At 56.2% G+C, this 21,291-nt stretch overlaps 1 protein-coding gene across 1 annotated transcript; it reads right to left on the bottom strand.

Moving 5' to 3' along the window:
* Positions 1-682: 682 nt before the first annotated feature.
* CTH (cystathionine gamma-lyase) lies at positions 683-21,198 on the bottom strand. The gene is made up of 12 exons (XM_068164523.1): positions 20,994-21,198; positions 17,305-17,386; positions 16,419-16,514; positions 14,054-14,163; positions 12,377-12,508; positions 10,128-10,185; positions 9,428-9,505; positions 7,502-7,654; positions 7,187-7,308; positions 5,155-5,207; positions 3,478-3,616; positions 683-2,346 (listed from the first exon to the last, which is right to left on the bottom strand). The coding sequence occupies exons 1-12, from the start codon at positions 21,153-21,155 to the stop codon at positions 2,326-2,328; spliced, it is 1,206 nt and encodes a 401-aa protein (XP_068020624.1). The 5' UTR covers positions 21,156-21,198; the 3' UTR covers positions 683-2,325.
* Positions 21,199-21,291: the final 93 nt, after the last annotated feature.

The raw sequence follows: 21,291 nt of genomic DNA, 5'->3' as shown, positions 1-21,291 counted from the left end.
AGTCAGAGCCTGATGGGGACAGGCACTGCCTGGGCTGGGCTGCAGAAAGCCTCTGCCTTGCACTTGCTCCTGCCCACACCAAGGGCACTGCCACAGCTTGTGCCCCATGCTGGGGGGCAGGAAGGCAGAGCTGGCATCTGTGGGGAGGAGAGGGCAGGGCAGGGGACCCTCAACTGCCCAGCAAGAGACTGCAGCCCACGGGTGGCATCTGCAGGAGACAGCTGAGGGAGCACCAGGGTCAAGACTCTTCCTCCCTGGCCAATGTCCCAGGAGGACTCTGTCCCTTCTGCCTTCCATCCCCCTCCCTGTGCTCCTGAATCCAGCTCCAGAATCCATTTCCCATCTGCTGCTGAGTCCAGGCTGGGACTTGCCCAGTGCCTGCCCCCAGCAGCAGTGGTGCCCATGGTGCCAGCATTGCCACCAGGGGTTGGGTTCCACCTTGGTTTGTGTCTCTGTCTCTATCCCATGGCATTGTTCTTCTTCCCACCCCAGCTGGTTTGGTTCCTTTCCCACCCCAGCAGCCTCTCTCCCTTCTTCCCTTGGGGAAGCAGAGGGCTTCATGGAGAGCCTCTGGCACTTGTTTGCTGGCTCCCCAGGCCTGACTTCTGACAGCAGACATCAGGCACTAGGTCTAACACAGCAGAGCAGAAGATGGCACTGCCCAGACAGGCAACACATGAGGGAGACTCAAAGCATGGTTTAATTGGAATGATCCCAGTTTGCATCACCAATCAATGGGCAGTCCCTGATGATTGTTTGTGGAAAGGGAAAGAGTCCTCCCCAGGAGGTCACCACCTTCACCAGGTGCTGGATTTCACTTCCTCTCCAACACCCCAGGCAGGCTCCAGAGGAGACAAAAAGCATTTCAGCAGATTTCCAACCTAATTGAAAAGGAACCTAAGGGAAATGATTAACTGCTTTTAGGTGGAGTGAAAGGGATGAGAGAAAAATAGAATCACAGAATGGTTTTGTCTGGAAGAGATCTCCAAGGTCACTGAGTCCAAACCATCAACCCAAGACCACCATGAAGGGACAAGAACCCAGATCTTTAGACCTAACCCCCTAGCAGCACTGAGTGTGACAAACAAGGGACACAGAGGGAACAGGGATGACATCCCTGGGTGTGCACCATGGCTGCTCCCAACCACCTCTCAGCCACTCCAGACACCCCACAGGAGCAGGGCAAAGCTGGTGTGTTGATGATCTGGGTGAGGGCACTGAGGCCATCCTCAGTAAGCTTGCAGCTGACAGCAAGCTGGGGGCAGGAGTTGGTCTGTTAGAGGGCAGGAGAGCTCTGCAGGGGGACCTGGACAGGCTGGGCAGATGGGCAGAGGCCAAGGGCAGGAGATTGAACACAGCCAAGTGCCAGGTTCTGCACATTGGCCACAACAACCCCAGGCAGTGCTACAGGCTGGGGTCAGAGTGGCTGAGAGCAGCCAGGCAGAGAGGGACCTGGGGGTGCTGGTTGACAGAATGTGAGCCAGGAGTGTGCCCAGGGAGCCAAGAAGGCCAATGGCATCCTGGCCTGCAGCAGGAAGAGTGTGGCCAGCAGGAGCAGGGAGGTCATTCTGCCCTGTGCTCAGCACTGCTTAGGCCACACCTTGAGTACTGAGTCCAGTTCTGGGCTCCTCAGTTTGAGAAGGACATTGAGACTCCTGAACATGTCCAGAGAAGGGCAAGAAAGCTGGGGAGGGGTCTGGAGCACAGCCCTGGGAGGAGAGGCTGAGGGAGCTGGGGTTGCTTAGCCTGGAGAAGAGGAGGCTCAGGGGAGACCTTCTTGCTCTCTGCAACTCCCTGCAGGGAGGTTGTAGCCAGCTGGGGGTTGGTCTCTTCTGCCAGGCAAGCAGCACCAGAACAAGAGGACACAGTCTCAAGCTGTGCCAGGGGAGGTTCAGGCTGGAGGTGAGGAAGAAATTCTTCCCAGCAAGAGAGATTGGCCATTGGGATGTGCTGCCCAGGGAGGTGGTGGAGTCCCCATCCCTGGAGGTGTTTAGGGAGAGCCTGGCTGAGGCACTGGGTGCCATGGTTGAGTTGCTCAGATGGTGTTGGGTGAGAGGTTGGACTGGATGATCTCTGAGGTCTTTTCCAACCTGGTTAATTCTGTGTTCTATAACAGACAGGAGAGACCACAGTGTGTGTGCCACCCTCCATGGACATCCAGACAGCAGCAGAGGAAACCTAGTGGCACCAGGTGGCACCTCCCTAGGGATCCAGCATGGGGTTGAACAGATTGAAACTCCAAAAGGCAAATCAAAGGCAAATCAGCAGCAAAGTTGGTGGTCACAGTCATCTTCTGCAGCCACCTCAACCCTCTGGTTGTAAACATCAAGCCTCTGGGTTTGCACACTGCAAGGAAAAGGAGAAAAGAGAGAGAATGAGGCTGGTGTGCACCTACAGAGGGGGACAGTTGTGCACCTATACATGGGGCTGTGAAGATGCTGAGGGGCCCACAGCATCCCTGTGGGGAGGAAAGGCTGAGAGCCCTGGGGCTGTGGAGCCTGCAGAAGAGCAGCCCCAGAGGGGAGCTGAGCAATGCTCAGCAAGAGCTAAAGGAGCTGTGGGGGGCAAGAGGCTGGGGCCAGACTCTGCTCAGTGGTGCCCAGGAACAGCACAAGGGGCAGTGAGCACAAACTGGAACCCAGGAGGTTCCATCTGAGCAGGAGGAGAAACTTGTGTGGTGTGAGGGTGCTGGAGGCCTGGAGCAGGCTGCCCAGAGAGGTTGTGGAGTCTCCTTGTGTGGAGAGCTCCCAAAGCCAGCTGGGCATTGTGCTGCTGGGCAAGCTGCTGTGGGTGCCCTGCTTTGGCAGGGGGGATGGAGTGGGTGATCTCCAGAGGCCCCTTCCAGCCCCCAGCATGCTGGGGTTGGGGGATTCAGGTTCCTGACTGGTGCTTCTCTTGAAGCCCTTCAGTACATTCCAACCCTCTCTAAGCCTGCAATGAGAAGCCCCTGAAGGACACCCTAAGCACTTTAACATCTTGCATGAGCCTCCCCTGCAGCCTCAGCCTGGTGCCTATCCCTGGCACACAGCCACCAGGGACACCCCACCTGCTGCATGCAGAGCCAGGAGGGCAGGCTTAGACTGGAGATTAGGAAGCAATTCTTTCCAGTGAGGGTGGTGAGACCCTGGAAGAGGTTGCCCAGGGAGGCTGTGGACCCCTCTTCCCTGGAGGTGCTCAGGGCCAGGCTGGATGAGGCCTTGAGCAACCTGTGCTAGCAGGAGGCATCCCTGCCCATGGCAAGGGGTTGGAACTAGATGATCTTTAAGGTCCCTTCCAACCCAAAGCACCCTATGAATCTCTGTCACCTCAAAGGGTGACTCAGAAGGGCTCTAAACCTGGGGATAAGGCTTTGAAGCCCTGAGCCAGGCAGGCTGAGGAGCAGCCGAGCGGTGAGGCAAGAGGCAGCCGGAGGCAGCTTAATGAGCAAGGCCGAGGAGCAGGGAGGAAATGACTCCTGGGTAACAACAACCCCCTCACCACAGCCTCCAGAGCTTGCTCCAGGTCTTCCAGTAAATCTTCTTCGTCTTCCAAACCCACTGACAAGCGAATCAAAGTGTCACTGATTCCAAGAAGCTCTCTGTCTTCTCTGGGCACCGAGGCGTGAGTCATGATGGCTCTGCAAGGGGGGCAGGAAAAGAAACACCCAGCCAAATGCAACCCAGCAGCAAAGCCTTGCATGCTGGCAAGAAGTTTTGCCTTTCAACATCAAAGACCAAACAACCTGGTCTCCTGCCAGCACCTCCAGGGAGCCTGGACAGGGTTTGTGTACCACCTGCTGGCTGGAAGGGAGATGCTGCTGGCGACAGAACCGAGGGCTGGGCCCTGCACGGGGCTCACAACAACACCCTGCAGCACTCCAGCCTCGGGGCAACGTGGCTGGAAACTGCCCAGCAGAGAAATACCGGAGGGGTGATGGCTGCCAGGAGCTTCAGGTGAGCCAGGGTGTGCCCAGGTGGCCAAGCAAGCCACCAACACCTTGGCTTGGGGCAGCAATAGCGTGGCCAGCAGGAGCAGGGCTGGGATTGTCCCCCTGCACCCAGCACTGGAGAGGCCACAACTTGAATTCTGGGTTGAGTTTTGGGGCCCTCTCTCCAAAAAGGACATTGAGGGGCTGAAGCCAAGTCCAGAGAAGGGCAATGAAGCTGGTGAAGGGTCTGGAGAAAAGGTCTGGTAGGGAGCAGCTGAGGGAGCTGGGGCTGTTCAGCCTGGACAAAAGGAGGCTGAGGGGAGACCTGCTGGCTCTCTACAGCTCCCTGAGAGAAGGTTGGAGCCAGGAAGGGGTTGGGCTCTTCTCAAACAGAACAAGTGAGAGGAAATGGCCTCAAGTTGCCCCAGAGGAGGTTTAGGTTGAATATGAAGAACAACTTCTTCCCCTTGAGGTTTGTCAGGTCCTGGCCAAGTTTGTACAGGGCAATGGTGGGGTCCTCATTCCTCAAGGGGTTTTGAAGCTGTGCAGATGTGGTGCTGAGGGCCAGGGTTTAGTGGTGCCCTGGCAGGGCTGGGGTAATGGTTGGACTCATCTCCTCCAACCAGAACCATTCTGTGATTCCCTGACTCTTTCAGTCACTGTCAGTGTAGGAAGGGCAGACAAGTCAGTCACTTGCATCTCCCAGTTTGTCAGTACTTCTGAGCTACAAAGGATGAAGTGGATGCTGAAAAGCGGCCCTGAAGGAGGAGAAAAGCCTTCTCCACCTCCTTCCACATGCTGGGTACTGAGTCTCCTGCTCAGGAGAGCTTCCAAAGCCAGCAGGGCATTGCAATCCTGGGCAAGCTGCTGTGGGTGCCCCTGCTTTAGCTGGGGGGGGGGTTGGAGTGGATGATCTCCAGAGGTCCCTTCCTAGCCCCAGCATGCTGGGATTGGGGGATTCAGGTTTCAGACAGGACCTGGGCTGCCCAGGGAGGTGGTGGAGTCCCCATCCCTGGAGGTGTTCAGGAAGAGCCTGGCTGAGGCACTTGGTGCCATGGTTGAGTTGCTCAGATGGTGCTGGGTGAGAGGTTGGACTCGATGACCTCAAAGGTCCCTTCCAACCTGGTTAATTCTATCCTATTCTATCTCCAGAGGTCCCTCCCCACTCCTGCCATGGTGGGCTTGTGTGAGAAGCCTTTTGGCTCCCCTGCAGCGTTGTCAGGCTGTGGGGATGAAGGATGACTTACGGATGCTCTGCGAGGCTTTCGTAGCCGCCCAGGCTCTCCGCCAGCGCAAAAACCTGCAGGGGCAAAAGACACAGAGCTGAGCTCCCAGCCAGCCTGGCAATGCCTGCCATGGCCTTCAGGGGGGCTCTGGGTGCTCAGAAAGAGACCTCAGGAAAAGGGTGGCTTCAGGGCTTCCTTTTCAAAGTACTGCCAAGGCAGCAGCAGGGAAGGACAGAAGGGAATGGCCTTCTACAAGGGCTTGTAGTGACAGGACAAGGGGCAGTGGCTTTGAGCTGGGAGAGGGGAGACTGAGCCTGGAGGTTAGGGAGAAATTCATTCCAGTGAGGCTGGGGAGACACTGGCACAGGTTGCCCAGGGAGGCTGTGGATGCTCCCTCCCTGGAGGTGTTCAAAGGCAGAACAGAAGAGGCCCTGAGCAGCCTGCTCTGGTGAGAGGTGTCCCTGCCCATGGCAGGGGGGGTTGCAACTGGATGATCTTGAAGGTCCCTTCCAGCTCAAAGCATTCCATGGTTCTATGAATCTATGAAAGTGAGCAGCAGGCTCTGCTTTGGTGCCTCCAGTTTACATTTTGCCCAGAGGAAGATGAGAGCAGGCTGCCTGCACAAAGGCTCAGCTAAGAGCAGAGGGATCACATCCAATCTTCACCTCCCCTTCCTTCCACAGCACTCACTGCTGCTCACATCTACCACTTGTGCTTCTCACAGAATTCCAAGGGGCCTTCCAAGGCCATCCAGTCCAACCCCCTCCCTGTAGTCAGCAGGGACATCCCCAACTAGAGCAGCTTGATCAGAGCCCAACCAACCTGACCTGCACTGGTGCCAGGGATGGGGCAGCTACCAGGGTCTTATGCCCCTGTGGTGAGCCAGGTAGGGGGCAGGCTCTTGCTGCAAGAAACAAGTGACAGAACAAGAGGAAAGAGCCTCAAGTTGCACCAGGGCAGGTTCAGGTTGGACATAAGGAACAATTTCTTTCCTGCAAGAGTGGTCAGGCACTGGCACAGGCTGCCCAGGGAGGTGCTGGAGTCTCCATCCCTGGAGGTGTCCAAGCAATGTGTGGCCATGGCACCTGGGGATGTGGTTTAGTGGCCATGGTGCTGCTGGGTGGATGGTTGGACTCCAGGACCTTGGAGGTCTTTCCCAATGCTTTCTGTGATGCTATGAAATCCTGGGGGTGCTTGGGCAGAAGTCTGCAGCTCCTTTGTTTGCAGTGGTGGATGCCCTACACCCTGCTATGTAAACAATCACTTCCAAGGAGCTGAGGCATTCTTCTTCCCCCCTCTCATTAGCCTCCATTTGCAAATCATCTGTTATTTAGAGATGGCTGCACCCAAAAGCCTTCAGGAGCTCTGCCAAGGAGAGGAGGACTCTCCCCCACCCTATGAAAAGCCAGGTCCCTCTATTATCACCCTCAGAGCAGGGTGTATTTACCACCAGAGAGACATAGAATCATGGAGTCATAGAATCATGGAGGCACAGGAGCACAGAATCAGCCGGGTTGGAAGAGACCTCCAAGATCATCCAGTCCAACCTATCACCCAGCCCCATCCAACCAACCAGACCATGGCACTAAGTGCCTCAGCCAGGCTCTTCTTGAAGATCTCCAGGGATGGCAACCCCACCACCTCCCTGGGCAGCACATCCCCATGGCCAATCTCTCTGGGAAGAACTTTCTCCTCACCTCCAGCCTAAACCTCCCCTGGCACAGCTTGAGACTGTGTCCTCTTGTTCTCCAAAGAGTTAGGGGGATCTGTGGTGCTTCCTCCTGCTTTTGGCATCATTTCATTGCCTTCAAGCACAGAGCTGCTCTGTCAGTGCCCAGGACTCGTGCTTGGAGGCATTCCAGGGGAAGGAGTGGGAGATACCCAGAGGGCCCAGGCTCTGTCCAGAGGGAATCACTGACTTTTGGGTGGGCATGACTGTTATTATGGGAGACAGCTGGCTGTGAGAGACCCTGCTCCAGCTGGGGTTGGACTGGGTGATCTCCAGGGGTCCCTTCCTCTCCCTCTGGACAGAACTTCTTCCTAACCACTTTACCTTTAAGTTCCTGAGGAAGGCAGAAGCATGCTCCAGACCTCCTTTGATGTAAAAGCTCACCATCCCAGGACAGCCAGTGCACTGCCTCTTGATGAGCTCATGCTGGGGGTGTGAAGGCAAACCTGGAACGACCACAAGCAGCTTTAATTGCCCCCGCTCACATCAAAGAGCCAAGCGCCCTGCCAGCAGCCGCCTGCTCACGGCCCCGGCGGACACCTCACGGGGAAGTCACGGAGGGAAGGCTGCACCAACAACAGGTAGCAGCCAGGCCCAAGCCTCCAAGATGCCAGCAGCTCTGAAGCCTGGGCAGCCTACCTGGGAAAATGACCTTCTCCACCCGGGGGTGCGCCTGGAGGAAGCGAGCCACGGCCAGCGCGTTGCGGAAGTGCTGCCGCATCCGCACCGCCAGCGTCTTCAGGCCGCGGTTGCACAGGTAGCAGTCAAAGGGAGAGGGAACAGCTCCCAGGGCTATGGGAAGTGAAAGGAAAAGTCCACCAAAATCCATCCCCACACACACACAACCCCCCCCCCCAAGGAATCAAAAATCTGCTTAAGCCAAAACCCCACTGAGAACAACACCTCAGCCTCAGCTGAGCCTCAGGAGGGAGAAGAGACAGGGGAGAGGGGAGGGGATGGGGTGGGATGGGATGGGATGGGATGGGATGGGATGGGATGGGATGGGATGGGATGGGATGGGATGGGATGGGATGGAATAGAATAGAATAGAATGGGATAGAATAGAATAGAATAGAATAGAATAGAATAGAATAGAATAGAATAGAATAGAATAGAATAGAATAGAATAGAATAGAATAGAATAGAATAGAATAGAATAGAATAGAATAGAATTAACCAGGTTGGAAAAGACCTCAGAGATCAATGAGTCCAACCTCTCACCCAACACCATCTGATCAACTCAACCATGGCACCAAGTGCCTCAGCCAGGCTCTGCCTAAACACCTCCAGGGATGGGGACTCCACCACCTCCCTGGGCAGCACATCCCAATGGCCAATCTCTCTTGCTGGGAAGAATTTCTTCCTCACCTCCAGCCTGAACCTCCCCTGGCACAGCTTGAGACTGTGTCCTCTTGTTCTGGTGCTGCTTGCCTGGGAGAAGAGACCAAGCCCCACCTGGCTACAACCTCCCTTCAGGCAGTTGGAGAGAGCAAGAAGGTCTCCCCTGAGCCTCCTCTTCTGCAGGCTAAGCAACCCCAGCTCCCTCAGCCTCTCCTCACAGGGCTGTGCTCCAGACCCCTCCCCAGCTTTCTTGCCCTTCTCTGGACACCTTCCAGCAGCTCAGCCTCTTTCCTAACCTGAGGAGCCCAGAACTGGACACAGGACTCAAGGTGTGGCCTAAGCAGTGCTGAGCACAGGGCAGAATGACCTCCCTGCTCCTGCTGGCCACACTGTTCCTGCTGCAGGCCAGGATGCCATTGGCCTTCTTGGCCCCCTGGGCACACTGCAGGCTCATGTTCAGCCTACTCTCAACCAGTATCCCCCAGGTCCCTTTCTGCCTGGCTGCTCTCAGCCACTCTGCCCCCAGCCTGTAGCACTGCCTGGGGTTGCTGTGGCCAATGTGCAGCACCTGGCACTTGGATGTGTTCAATCTCCTGCCCTTGGCCTCTGCCCACCTGCCCAGCCTGTCCAGGTCCCTCTGCAGAGCTCTCCTGCCCTCTAACAGACCAACTCCTGCCCCCAGCTTGGACTGGATCTTAAAGGCCTCTTCCAACTGATATGTTTCCATGAAGCCTGGAGGTGCTCAAGAAACCTCTGGCCATGGCTTGTGGGGCCATGGTTTAGTGGCCATGGTGGTGCTGGGGTGCTGGTTGGACTCCATGACCTTGGAGGACTTCTCCAGCTGGAACAATTCCATGACTGCACAAAGCCAGCCTAGGAGTGGTGAACATCAGAGGAGGGCTTTCAAGGTGCTTCCACCTGTGTCACTGCTTTCTCTCCACGTTTGGCTGAGGCACTCAGTGCCATGGGTTAGCTGATCAGATGGTGTTGGGTGAGAGGTTGGGCTTGATGATCTCTAAGGTCTCTTCCAACCTGGTTAATTCTGTATTGCAAAGCCTGAGCTACATCTCATGAGGTCTGTGGTGACAGGTTGGACTTTGAGGTCCCTTGGTGATTCTGTGGTCTCTAGATAGCTTCCACTTGTGCATGCAGCACCTGGGTCAGGAGGGGCTGCTCTGTCTCAGTCTGACCCACTTCCAGGAGCTCCCCACACCAGCTACTTACAGTTTTGTAAGAACTTGAGCCTTTCATAGAGCTCCTCAGAGTTTACTGAAACAAGTCCCATGACAACATCACTATGACCTGCAAAATAGGCAAGGAGAAGGTCACAATCAGCTACTCCATCTGCCCCAGGCTGCTGCCATTTTCTCACCCTTGGTGGTTATGGGTCCCACTGTGGTGAGCATTGGGGTTCTCCTCAATGCTACAGCACCAGCCTGCTGCCTCAGAAAGCCAGCCAGAGAATGTCCACTTCCACCTGCACCACCAGGGACATGTGGTGACAGCAGAGCTGCAGCCATGTCAGCTTCAAGTCTGGGCTCTGAACACTCAGACTAAGGTGACTGTGAGCCAGCAAGGGGCCCTCGTGGCCAAGAGGGCCACTGGTCTCCTGGGATGCATGAAGAAGAGTGTGGCCAGCAGGTGGAGGGAGGTTCTCCTCATCCTCTACTCTGTCCTAGTGAGGCCACAGGAGCCCTAGGACGAGCTGTGGGCTCCCCAGCTCAAGGGAGGCAGGGAACTACTGGAGAGAAGGCTCTGTGGATGTGCTTTTGGGCAGGCTCCAACACAGCTGCATGAAACCTCCTTGGAGCCTCAACATCCTTTCTAGCAGCTGCCTTCCACTGAAGCCACAGCCTTTGCTGAGGTCAAAGCAAGCTTGGCTAGAAGCACCTCTAGGGTCTATTACCTGGAGCCCCAGACTTACCATTCATGTACTTGGTTGCAGAGTACATGCAGATGTCAGCCCCCAGAGACAGAGGACGCTGCAAGGGAATGAGAATCATGAGTCAGACCAAAGCTCCTGAGCACTCTGGGTCATAAGAAGCTGGAGGGAAAGGCTGTGCCCAAGCCCTGAGACAGCAACAGCTGGGGACACTAACAAACCCCACCAAAATATAAAGCTGAGCTCCTAAACCCACACAGACCTGAGCATGAAGGAACAAGCCCTGCACCAGCACAGTGAGAAGCTGACCTACTGCAGAGCAGCTCCACAGGGAAGGCCATGGGAGAGCTGCTGGACAAGAAGCTCACCACCAGCCAGCAATGTGTCCTTGAGGCCAGAAAAGCCAAGGGAATCCTGAGGGCATGAAGAAGACTATGGCCAGCAGCTCAAAGGAGGTTCTCTTCCCCTTCAACTCTGCCCTAGAGAGGCCACAGCTGGAGTCCTGAGGCCAGTTCTGGGCTCCCCAGGTCAAGAGAGACAGGGAAATACTGGAGAGAGGCCAGGGGAGGCTACAAAGATTCTGAGGGGCCTGGAGCAGCTCTGTGAGGAGCAAAGGCTGAGAGCCCTGGGGCTGTGGAGCCTGCAGAAGAGCAGCCCCAGAGGGGAGCTGAGCAATGCTCAGCAAGAGCTGAAGGAGCTGTGGGGGGCAAGAGGATGGGGCCAGACTCTGCTCAGTGGTGCCCAGGGACAGCACAAGGGGCAATGAGCACAAACTAAACAGGAGGAGAAACTTCTTTGTTGTGAAGGTGCTGGAGGCCTGGAGCAGGCTGCCCAGAGAGGTTGTGGAGTCTCCTTGTGTGGAGAGCTCCCAAAGCCAGCTGGGCATTGTGCTCCTGGGCAAGCTGCTGTGGGTGCCCTGCTTTGGCAGGAGGGTTGGCCTGGCTGATCTCCAGAGGTCCCTTCCAGCCCCCAGCACGCTGGGGTTTGGGGAGTCTGTGGTGGGAAATGCATCCATGTGAGTGGTGGTGATGCTGGGCTGAAGGAGCAGCAGAAGGCCTGGAGAAACTGCAAAGACTGTTTGGGTTGGGGGTTTTGAGCCAGGTTGCTCTTCCCTAACCTCCAACCTTTGTCCCTTGAAGCCTTTTAAGGTGAGGCAGCCTGAGAAGCTGACAGCCAAGGAGTAATGAGCAACACATTTTGTGTAACCAGTCACTAAGTAAAGGACTTTGCTCATGATAAAAGCTTTAATTAGAAAGCCTAAGGAGCATCAAGGTGGTAAAAGGTAATAAATCAGACAGACTTGGAGCAGAATCAGAGAATTGTCAGGGCTGGGAGGGAGCTCAAGGCTCAGCCAGTCCCAACCCCCTGCCATGGCCAGGGACACCTCACACCACAGCAGGCTGCTCACAGCCACCTCCAGCCTGGCTGCAAACACCTCCAGGCAGGAGGCTGCCACCACCTCCCTGGGCAGCCTGTGCCAGGCTCTCACCACCCTCCTGGGCAACAACTTCTTCCTCACAGCCAATCTCAATCTCCCCACTTCTTAAGGTGTTTAAGAAGAGCCTGGCTGAGGCACTTGGTGCCATGGTTGAGTTGATCAGATGGTGTTGGGTGACAGGTAGGACTGGATGATCTCTGTGGTCTTTTCCAGCCTGGTTTATTCTGTGTTCTGTATCACTGTTAATTCTCTTCTCTTCTCTTCTCTTCTCTTCTCTTCTCTTCTCTTCTCTTCTCTTCTCTTCTCTTCTCTTCTCTTCTCTTCTCTTCTCTTCTCTTCTCTTCTCTTCTCTTCTCTTCTCTTCTCTTCTCTTCTCTTCTCTTCTCTTCTCTTCTCTTCTCTTCTCTTCTCTTCTCTTCTCTTCTCTTCTCTTCTCTTCTCTTCTCTTCTCTTCTCTTCTCTTCTCTTCTCTTCTCTTCTCTTCTCTTCCTTTCCCTTCCTTTCCCTTCCATTCCATTCCATTCCATTCCATTCCATTCCATTCCATTCCATTCCATTCCATTCCATTCCATTCCATTCCATTCCATTCTATCCTATTCTATTCTACTCCATTCTATTCCATTCCATTCTCACCCAGCCTGGCCTTGCACACCTCGAGGGAGCTCCACAAGGAAGCACCCACAGCCTCCCTGGACAGCCTGTTCCTGCCTCTCACCATCCTCACCTTCAAGAACCTCTCCCCGGCGCCCTGTCCAAATCCCCCCTCCACCCTCCAGCTCCTCCCTGCAACTTAAAAAGGACCCTTTGACTTCCCTGAAATGCAGAGGGGATGGCACACCAACCACCTGCTTACCTGGAAGTAGGCAGACATGAAAGTGTTGTCCACCACCAGCAGAACATCTTTGTGCTTGTGGACTACCTCTGCGCAGGCCTCGATGTCGATGACCTTCAGCATGGGGTTGGTTGGGGTCTCAAGCCAAACCAGCTGCAGAAACACAACAAGGCAGAGACCATCAAACACAACCTCCTCGAGGCTCAGCTTCCCAGGAAGGTTTGCAGGGTGGGGGGGAAATGAGTCCCCAGTGAAGCAAGGCAAGCACTCCAGGGGGGAGGTCATGCTCTGCACACAGACAGCTGATACCTGGCAACAACAGCAGAGTTTTGGGTGTGCATCACACCTGCAGAGGGGCCTGACACAGCCAGGAGAAAGGCTCTGTGCCCACAAGTCTCTGAGGCTTCTCTAGCTCAGTTACCTTCCACTAGAGCAGGCCTGGGACAGAGTGGCTGGAAAGCACCAGCTGGAAGAGGGCATGGCAGCCACTGGCAGAGGGCATGGCAGCCACTGGGAGAGGGCATGGCAGCCACTGGCAGAGGGCATGGCAGCCACTGGGAGAGGGCATGGCAGCCACTGGCAGAGGGCATGGCAGCCACTGGGAGAGGGAATGGCAGCCACTGGCAGAGGGCATGGCAGCCACTGGCAGAGGGCATGGCAGCCACTGGCAGAGGGCATGGCAGCCACTGGGAGAGGGCATGGCAGCCACTGGAATATGCCCCAGCCTGTGCCCAGCTGGCCAAGAAGGCCACCAGCACCCTGGCTTGGATCAGCACTAGTGTGGCCAGCAGGAGCAGGGCAGGGATTGTCCCCCTGCACTGGGCACTGGTGAGGCCACACCTCAGATCCTGGGCTCAGCTTTGGGCCCCTCACCCCAAGAAGGACATGGAGGGGTTGGAGTGGTCCAGAGAAGGGCAACAAAGCTGGGGAGGGGTCTGGAGAAGAGGGCTGGGGAGGAGCAGCTGAGGGAGCTGGGGGTGTTCAGCCTGCAGAAAAGGAGGCTCAGGGGAGACCTCCTGGCTCTCTACAGCTCCCCAAAAGGAGGCTGTAGGCCAGTGGTGGGGTTGGTCTCTTCTCCCAAGGAACAAGGGACAGGACAAGAGGAAATGTTCCCAAGGGAGGTTTAGGTTGGACATCAGGAACAATTTCCTTCCCAAGGGGGTTGTCAAGGCCTGGCCCAGGCTGCCCAGGGCAGGGGTGGAGTCCCCATCCCTGGAGGGGTTTCACAGCCATGGGGATGTGGTGCTGAGGCTTTAGTGGTGCCCTGGCAGTGCTGGGGTAATGGTTGGACTCCATGATGTTAAAGGCCTCTTCCAACCAAAATGATTCCATGACTCCATGTGCCAGAGCCATGAAGCACCTCCTGCTTCAGCCCTGCTGCTCCCTCTTCTCTCCCTCCTCTCTCTCTCCCTCCATGGGGCTCACTTCCCCTTTTTACAATGCTTTCAGTGAGGCACCACAACCATCACAGAATAATTAACCAGGTTGGAAGAGACCTCAGAGATCATCAAGTCCAACTTCTCACCCAGCACCATCTGATCAACTCAACCATGGCTCCAAGTGCCTCAGCCAGGCTCCTCTTGAACACCTCCAGGGCTGGGGACTCCACCACCTCCCTGGGCAGCCACAAAGATACCATTTAATGAGACTAATTAAGTAGCTTCAGGGGTTCCCCACCTGCAGCTTGGTGTCCCATACCTTGGTCTCAGGTGTAATGGCAGCTTCTAGGCATTTGGTCTGGGTGCAGTCAACAAAAACCACATTCAGCCCCATTTTCATGGCCACTTGCCTGAAGTACCTGTTTGTGCCTACAGAAAAACAAACCCAAAGAGAGCAGACCAAAAAAACAATGAAGAGATGAAAGATGCAATTGAAACCAGGTCCTCAGCTTGCCTTCAGTGATCTCCAGCCCCTGGGAGGCAGCCAGAGGCAGGAGGGGAGCTTTGGGGTCATCAATAGGACATCAGACAACAGGACATCATCTGCTGTGAAGCCAGGCTGCCAGCCCAGAGCCAGCCCTCTCCTGGGCTGAGCCCCAGCAGCAGGGGCAAGGAGGGGATTCTGCTCCTCTGCTCTGCTCAGACCCCACCTGCAGTGCTGGGGCAGCTCTGGAGTGCTCAGCACAGCCAGGGACCTGTTGGAGCAGGGTCAGAGGAGGCCACAGCAGTGCTGGGAGGGCTGGAAGCCCTCTGCAGTGAAACCAGGCTGGGAGAGTTGGGGTTGTTCAGCCTGGAGAGGAGAAGGCTCCAGGGAGAGCTGCTGGTGGCCTTGCAGTGCTGCAAGAGGCTGAGCAGAAAGCTGGGGACAGAGTTTTGAGCAGGGCCTGCTGTGACAGGACAAGGGGGGATGGTTTGAACTCAAAGAAGGAGATTCAGACAGGGAAGGAAGAAATGTTTGACAGTGAGGGTGATGAGGCTCTGGTTATGGTTGCCCAGAGAGCTGGGAGCTGCCCCATCCCTGGCACCACTGCAGGTCAGGTTGTATGGGGCTCTGAGCAACCTCCTCTAGCTGCAGCTGTCCCTGCTGGCTGCAGGGGGCTTGGACTGGATGACCTTTAAAGGTCCCTTTCAACCTAAAGCCTGTTATGAACAGAAGTGGCCAGAAGGTGGTCACTAAATGAATAACTTACTGACCACCTGGCAACACTGCCTGGATTAAACATTAATTCATCAGGTCTTCTGCCAAGCTTACTCAGCTCCCCTCACTTCTGCAGAGGAAGAGTTTCTAGGACACATGGATAAAAAAGAGAATAAAATACACCAGATCCCAGAACCTCAGCATGGGAGGGGGGTGGAAGGGACCTCTGGAGATCATCCAGGCCAACCCCCTGCTCAAGCAGGGCACCCACAGCACCCTGCCCAGCAGCACAATGCCCAGCTGGCTTTGGAAGCTCTCCACACAAGGAGACTCCACAACCTCTCTGGGCAGCCTGCTCCAGGCCTCCAGCACCCTCACAACAAACAACTTTCTCCTCCTACTCAGATGGAACCTCCTGGGTTCCAGTTTGTGCTCACTGCCCCTTGTGCTGTCCCTGGGCACCACTGAGCAGAGTCAGGCCCCAGCTTCTTGCCCCCCACAGCTCCTTTAGCTCTTGCTGAGCATTGCTAAGCTACCCTCTGGGGCTGCTCTTCTGCAGGCTCTCAGCCCCAGGGCTCTCAGCCTTTGCTCCTCACAGAGCTGCTCCAGGCCCCTCAGCACCTTTGGAGCCTCCCCTGGAATTCTATCCAGCACTTCCCTGTCTCTCTTGAACTGGGGAGCCCAGAACTGGCCCCAGGACTCCAGCTGTGGCTTCCCTAGAGCAGAGTAGAGGTGGAGGAGTACCTCCCTTTCCCTGCTGCCCAAACTCTTCCTCATGCAACCCAGGAGACCATTTGCCCTTCTTGGCCTGAAGGAGACATTGCTGGCTCATGGGGGAGTTGTTGTCCTTCTCTGGGGAGCTGCTTTCCAGCAGACCACCCTCTCACTGGTGCATGGGGTTCTTCCTCCCATGGCACAGGACCCTACACTTGCCCTTGTTGATCTCCACGAGGTTCCCCCCCCCCCAGCTCTCCTAGAAGTGGGCTGCAGCATCCCTGAGGCATTGGAAAGCCATGGGCACAGCAGAGACCAGCTGTGCTTTCAGGGAAGGTGGCAGAACTCTTGGCTGACACAATCCAGAGAAGAAATGCTGGATGGAGAAGGGTCAAACCTAGGGAAGGCAGAGCAGGAACACCCTGGAGCTGGCAAGCTCTCCTGAGCTGGACTGCAGAAGGCAGATCCTGCTCTGCAAGCCAGCCTGGGAAAGGCTGTGCTGCTTTCCCCCCATTCCAGCATTCCTCACTAATTAGCTGCTGTTTCTCTTAACTTCCAGGTTGTGCTGCAGAACCTTCCAGTGTTTGAAGTCCCAACACCCCACAGCCAGGCAGCTCTGGGCCCTCACATAGTCAAAAGCCTTCAAAGAGAACTGCAGGTCCTACATGGGGACCTCAGGAGGCTGAGGAGAGTCACAGAGAGGTGCAGCTAGACTCATGGAGTCCATAAGGCTGGAAAGGACCCCAGAGATCAATGCTCCTGTGTCCCATACCTCCATAGACATCATCCATGCAGATAATGGTGTCCCCTGACTTCAAGAGGTGAGCGATGTTCAAAGTAGCAGCCAAGCCAGAGGCAAAAGCTAAGCCTGGAAGAGAAAAATGTCAACTGCAGACAATTTGCATGGGATCCAAGCCTGCCAGGTTTGCCTTCCCCTCCCTTCCTGTTCTGTCACTCCCCTGAGTCCTACCTCACTCTAAGTTGGTTCAGAGAAAGCAGCAGGCTGATCTTACATGGAGTGGAGCCCAGGAGGAACACCAAGAGCTGCTGCCTGGCTCCTGCTCCCCACCTCACAGAATCATGCAACTGCTCTGGTCAGGAAAGACCAAAGCTCAGATCACTGAGCCCAACCATCCTCTACCTTAGAATCACAGAACTGTCAGGGTTGGAAGGGAGCTCAAGGCTCAGCCAGTCCCAACCCCCCTGCCATGGCCAGGGACACCTCACACTGCAGCAGGTTGCTCACAGCCACATCCAGCCTGGCTGCAAACACCTCCAGGCAGGAGGGACTTGGTGCCATGGTTGAGTTGCTTAGATGGTGTTGGGTGAGAGGTTGGACTGGATTATTTCAAAGGTCTTTTCCAGCCTGGTCTGGTCTGGTCTGGTCTATTCTATTCTATTCTATTCTATTCTATTCTATTCTATTCTATTCTATTCTATTCTATTCCATTCCATTCCATTCCATTCCATTCCATTCTATTCCATTCCATTCCATTCCACTCCATCCCATCCCATCCCATTCCATCCCATGCCATTCCATGCTGTTCCATAACTGCTGCTGCTGGCTGTGTGTCCCTGTTCCCCATGTCCCACCCACTGCAGACACCCAGGGGACAGCCCTGGTGACATTTGGCTTGAGGAACACATTCATGGCTTACAGTATTTGGCTCCATCCAGTGCTGCCACAGCCTTCTCCAGGCAGTTCCTGGTAGGGTTCCCACTCCTGCTGTATTCATAACCCTGTGGGGAAAAGCAAGAAGCAAAGACAGCTTCAGAGAGAGCACCAAGGGAGCTGTGTCCCAGAACAGGCAGCTCCAAAACCCCAGGCTACTCATCCACCTCAGCTGGGTTAGGAACTGGCTGGAGGCTGAGCCCAGAGGGTGGTGGTGAATGGTGCCACAGCCAGCTGGCAGCCAGGCACCAGTGGTGTGCCCCAGGGAGCAGTGCTGGGCCCCAGCCTGTTCAATATCTTCATTGATGATCTGGATGAGGGATAGAGTCCATCAGCAGTAAATTTGCAGATGACAGCAAGCTGGGGGCAGGAGTTGAGCTGTTAGAGGGCAGGAGAGCTCTGCAGAGGGACCTTGACAGGCTGGGCAGGTGGGCAGAGTCCAACAGGATGGCATTGAACAAGTCCAAGTGCTGAGTGCTGCACTTTGGCCACAGCAACCCCATGCAGAGCTACAGGCTGGGGTCAGAGTGGCTGAGAGCAGCCAGGCAGAGAGGGACCTGGGAGTACTGGTGGACAGCAGCTGAACAGGAGGCAGCAGTGTGCCCAGGGGGCCAAGAAGGCCAAGGGCATCCTGGCCTGCAGCAGGAACAGTGTGGCCAGCAGGAGCAGGGAAGTCATTCTGCCCTGTGCTCAGCACTGCTCAGGCCACACCTTGAGTCCTGTGTCCAGTTCTGGACTCCTCAGGTTAGGAAAGCTGTTGAGCTGCTGGAAGGTGTCCAGAGAAGGGCAAGAAAGCTGGGGAGGGGTCTGGAGCACAGCCCTGGGAGGAGAGGCTGAGGGAGCTGGGGTTGCTTAGCCTGGAGAAGAGGAGGCTCAGGGGAGACCTTCTTGCTCTCTCCAACTCCCTGAAGGGAGGTTGGAGCCAGGTGGGGGTTGGTCTCTTCTCCCAGGCAAGCAGCACCAGAACAAGAGGACACAGTCTCAAGCTGTGCCAGGGGAGGTTTAGACTGGATGTTAGGAAGAAATTCTTCCCAGCAAGAGAGATTGGCCATTGGGATGTGCTGCCCAGGGAGGTGGTGCAGTCTCCATCCCTGGAGGTGTTTAGGAAGAGCCTGGCTGAGGCACTTGGTGCCATGGTTGAGTTGATCAGATGGTGTTGGGGGAGAGGTTGTTGGACTTGATGATCTCTGAGGTCTTTTCCAGCCTGGTTAATTCTATTCTATTCTATTCTATTCTATTCTATTCTATTCTATTCTATTCTACTCTACCTTACTCTACTCTACTCTACTCTTCACCTCCTCCAGGAGCAGCTGGCTGGTGTCTGGGCTATGTCAGGCTGCTGCACCCAACCTCCACACTGCCATCCCCCCAGCTGCAAATGGCTTGCAGGGCTGTGCTGGTGGAGCTGTCACGTTGTTAGTTGTGTTCTCCTTCCTGGAGATCCACCTCTGGGCACTGCTGGAGAAAAGCTCTTGGGCTGACACAAGGTTATCCTGTCCCACCTCCAGGATGCTCTGCCTGAAAGATGCTTCAGGGCACCAGTTAGTGCCAAGCTGTGCCCATCTACAGGTCCAAAGCCTCCCTGGCCTGCAAGCAAATCATGTCCCACGTGGCACTGCAAGGGCTTTTATGTGAACACTGAGACAGTTACAGGAGGACAGCAGCCCCTCATGCATGCAGGGATGCACTCTCTGCAGAGGCAGCCTGGCTAAGCATCCTGGGACCTGCTGCACTTGCAGGATTTCTGCTCAAGGACAGCTTCAGCAGAGCCAGGAACCCAGCAGCTGGCTCTCAAGAGAGCTCCCAGGCGGCCATCAGCACCTGAATACAGCAGCCTGGGACTCCTCCTCCTGCTGTCTTCTTCACACTCACAATTCCAGTCCCTTGCAAGTGATTTTAGGTGGAATGAAAGAGGATCACAAGGCAAGCTCCTGCTGCCCAACCAGCACAGCAGGGTGGCCAGCCCTCCACTTTGGAACAAAGGCTGGATTAAGGGTTGCAGATCTGGGCTATTCCCCTCAGGCATGCATGGTGCTCATCAGAACCTTCACCAGCGCTCAAGGCAAGCACTCCCAGCACTTCCTGGAGCACATCCACGAACTACTTCCTACAATCCCTGCATGCTGAGGCTTGGAAGGGACCTCTGGAGATCACCCAGCCCAACGCCCTGCTCAAGCAGGGCACCCGCAGCAGCTTGCCCAGCAGCACAATGCCCAGCTGGCTTTGGAGTCTCTCCACACAAGGAGACTCCACAACCTCTCTGGGCAGCCTGCTCCAGGCCTCCAGCACCCTCACAAGGAAGAAATGTCCCACTCTCTTCAGATGGAACCTCCTGGGTTCCAGTTCGTGCCCACTGCCCCTTGTGCTGTCCCTGGGCTCCACTGAGCAGAGCCCGGCCCCATTTTCTTCTCCCCCCCCTATTTAGCTCTTGCTGAGCACTGAGAAGATCCCTTCTCAGACTCCTCCTTCTATTAAAGTGAAATTGACTCAGAGGGCATCTCCCTGGACTGGAAGAGCAGCTGAATCTGCTGCTTTTGAGAGCTGTGCACGTGAGGAATCTCACACTGCCTGTGCCCAGCACAGAGTGCTGTCACCACGAGGGCTTCCAGAAGTCCCCCGTTGGATGGAACCCCTCTGAGCAACCTCTGAACCTGAACGTGGTTAACAGCTTCCTGTAGCAAATGCTGGCAAGGGAAAGATGCTGGGTGAAGGAAGGGAAATGATTCCATGAGCTGCAGACTGGATCACCCAGGCTCACAGGAGGTCAGGGGCTGGAAGGGACCCAAAGAGATCATCCAGTCCAACCCCCCTGCCAGAGCAGGACCATACAATCCAGCACAGCTCACACAGAACACATCCAGATGGGGCTGGAAAGGCTCCACAGAAGGAGACTCCACAACCTCTCTGGGCAGCCTGCTCCAGGGCTCTGGGACCCTCACAGTGCAGAAGTTCCTCCTTGTGTTGAGGTGGAACCTCCTGTGCTGCAGCTTCCATCCAGTGCTCCTTGTCCTATCCCAGGGAGCAAGTGAGCAGAGCCTGTCCCCTCCCTCCTGACCCCCAGCCCTCAGCTATTGATAGACATTGATTAAATCCCCTCTCAGTCTTCTCTTCTCCAGACTACAGAGCCCCAGGCCCCTCAGCCTCTCCTCCCCAGGCAGTGCTGCAGTCCCCTAATCATCCTGGTAGCCTCCCCTGGACCCTCTCCAGCAGATCCCTGTCCTGAACTGAGCTGGGGAGCCCAGAACTGAACACAGCACTCAAGATGAGGTCTCAGCAGGGCAGAGCAGAGGGGGAGGAGAACCTCCCTGGCTCTGCTGGACACACTCTTCTTAATGCCCCCCAGGACCCCCTTGGCCTCCTTGGCCCCCAGGGCACATTGGTGTCCCCTGGATAACTTGTGATGCACCAGCACTGCCAGGTGCCTCTCCACAGGGCTCTCTCCAGCAGATCCCCTCCCAGCCTGTCCTGCTGCAGGTCATTCTTCCTCCCCACGTGCAGGACTCTGCACTGAGGACCTCATGGGGCCAGCTGTCTGCACGGACCCCCCCGGCCAGCCAGCACCGCCCAGGCTGAGCCTTACCGAGCCGGGCCATGAGCCCTCGCTGTGTCCCCATCCCTCAGCTCCCCGGTGAGGGCCAAGCCCAGATCGGGGCTCTGCCGGTGGCCCCCACTCACCGTATGCTGCCCTGGAGCATTTTGCTTGAAGGTAGTGGAGAGGGAGAGAGGAGGCACAAGAGCACCCGACCGCCACTGCTCGGGCTCCTGCCCGACGTGGATGGCCTGGGTGGCAAAGTGCGGGAAGGGCGGCAGGAAGGACGGAACCCCACCGCGCTCCATGGCCCCGGCTGCCCTCGCTGCCGGCGCTGCTGCCCGTGCCGGTGACGCGGGAACCGCCGCGGCGCCACGCCCCGCCCACAGCCACGTCAATCACGGCACCGCCCGCAGCGGCGTCAATCACGGCCCAGCCCCTCCG

Source organism: Melanerpes formicivorus, unplaced genomic scaffold, assembly GCF_026170545.1.
Source record: "Melanerpes formicivorus ecotype bairdi unplaced genomic scaffold, bMelFor1.0.p_v2 SCAF_81, whole genome shotgun sequence".
Lineage (NCBI taxonomy): Eukaryota > Metazoa > Chordata > Aves > Piciformes > Picidae > Melanerpes > Melanerpes formicivorus.
The sequence above is the reverse complement of the archived record's forward strand: the minus strand, read 5'-3'. Positions and strand labels throughout refer to the sequence as shown.

Bases quoted from the DNA above. Each gene is read 5' to 3' on its own strand.
- CTH (XM_068164523.1), bottom strand. From the start codon at position 21,155: ATGGAGCGCGGTGGGGTTCCGTCCTTCCTGCCGCCCTTCCCGCACTTT. The intron at 10,186-12,376 runs GTAAGCAGGTGG...ATTCCCTTGCAG, and splicing joins TCATGTCTGCCTACTTCCAG to CGTCCTCTGTCTCTGGGGGC. The intron at 2,347-3,477 runs GTGAGGGGGTTG...TTTTCCTTGCAG, and splicing joins AGCAAGCTCTGGAGGCTGTG to TGTGCAAACCCAGAGGCTTG.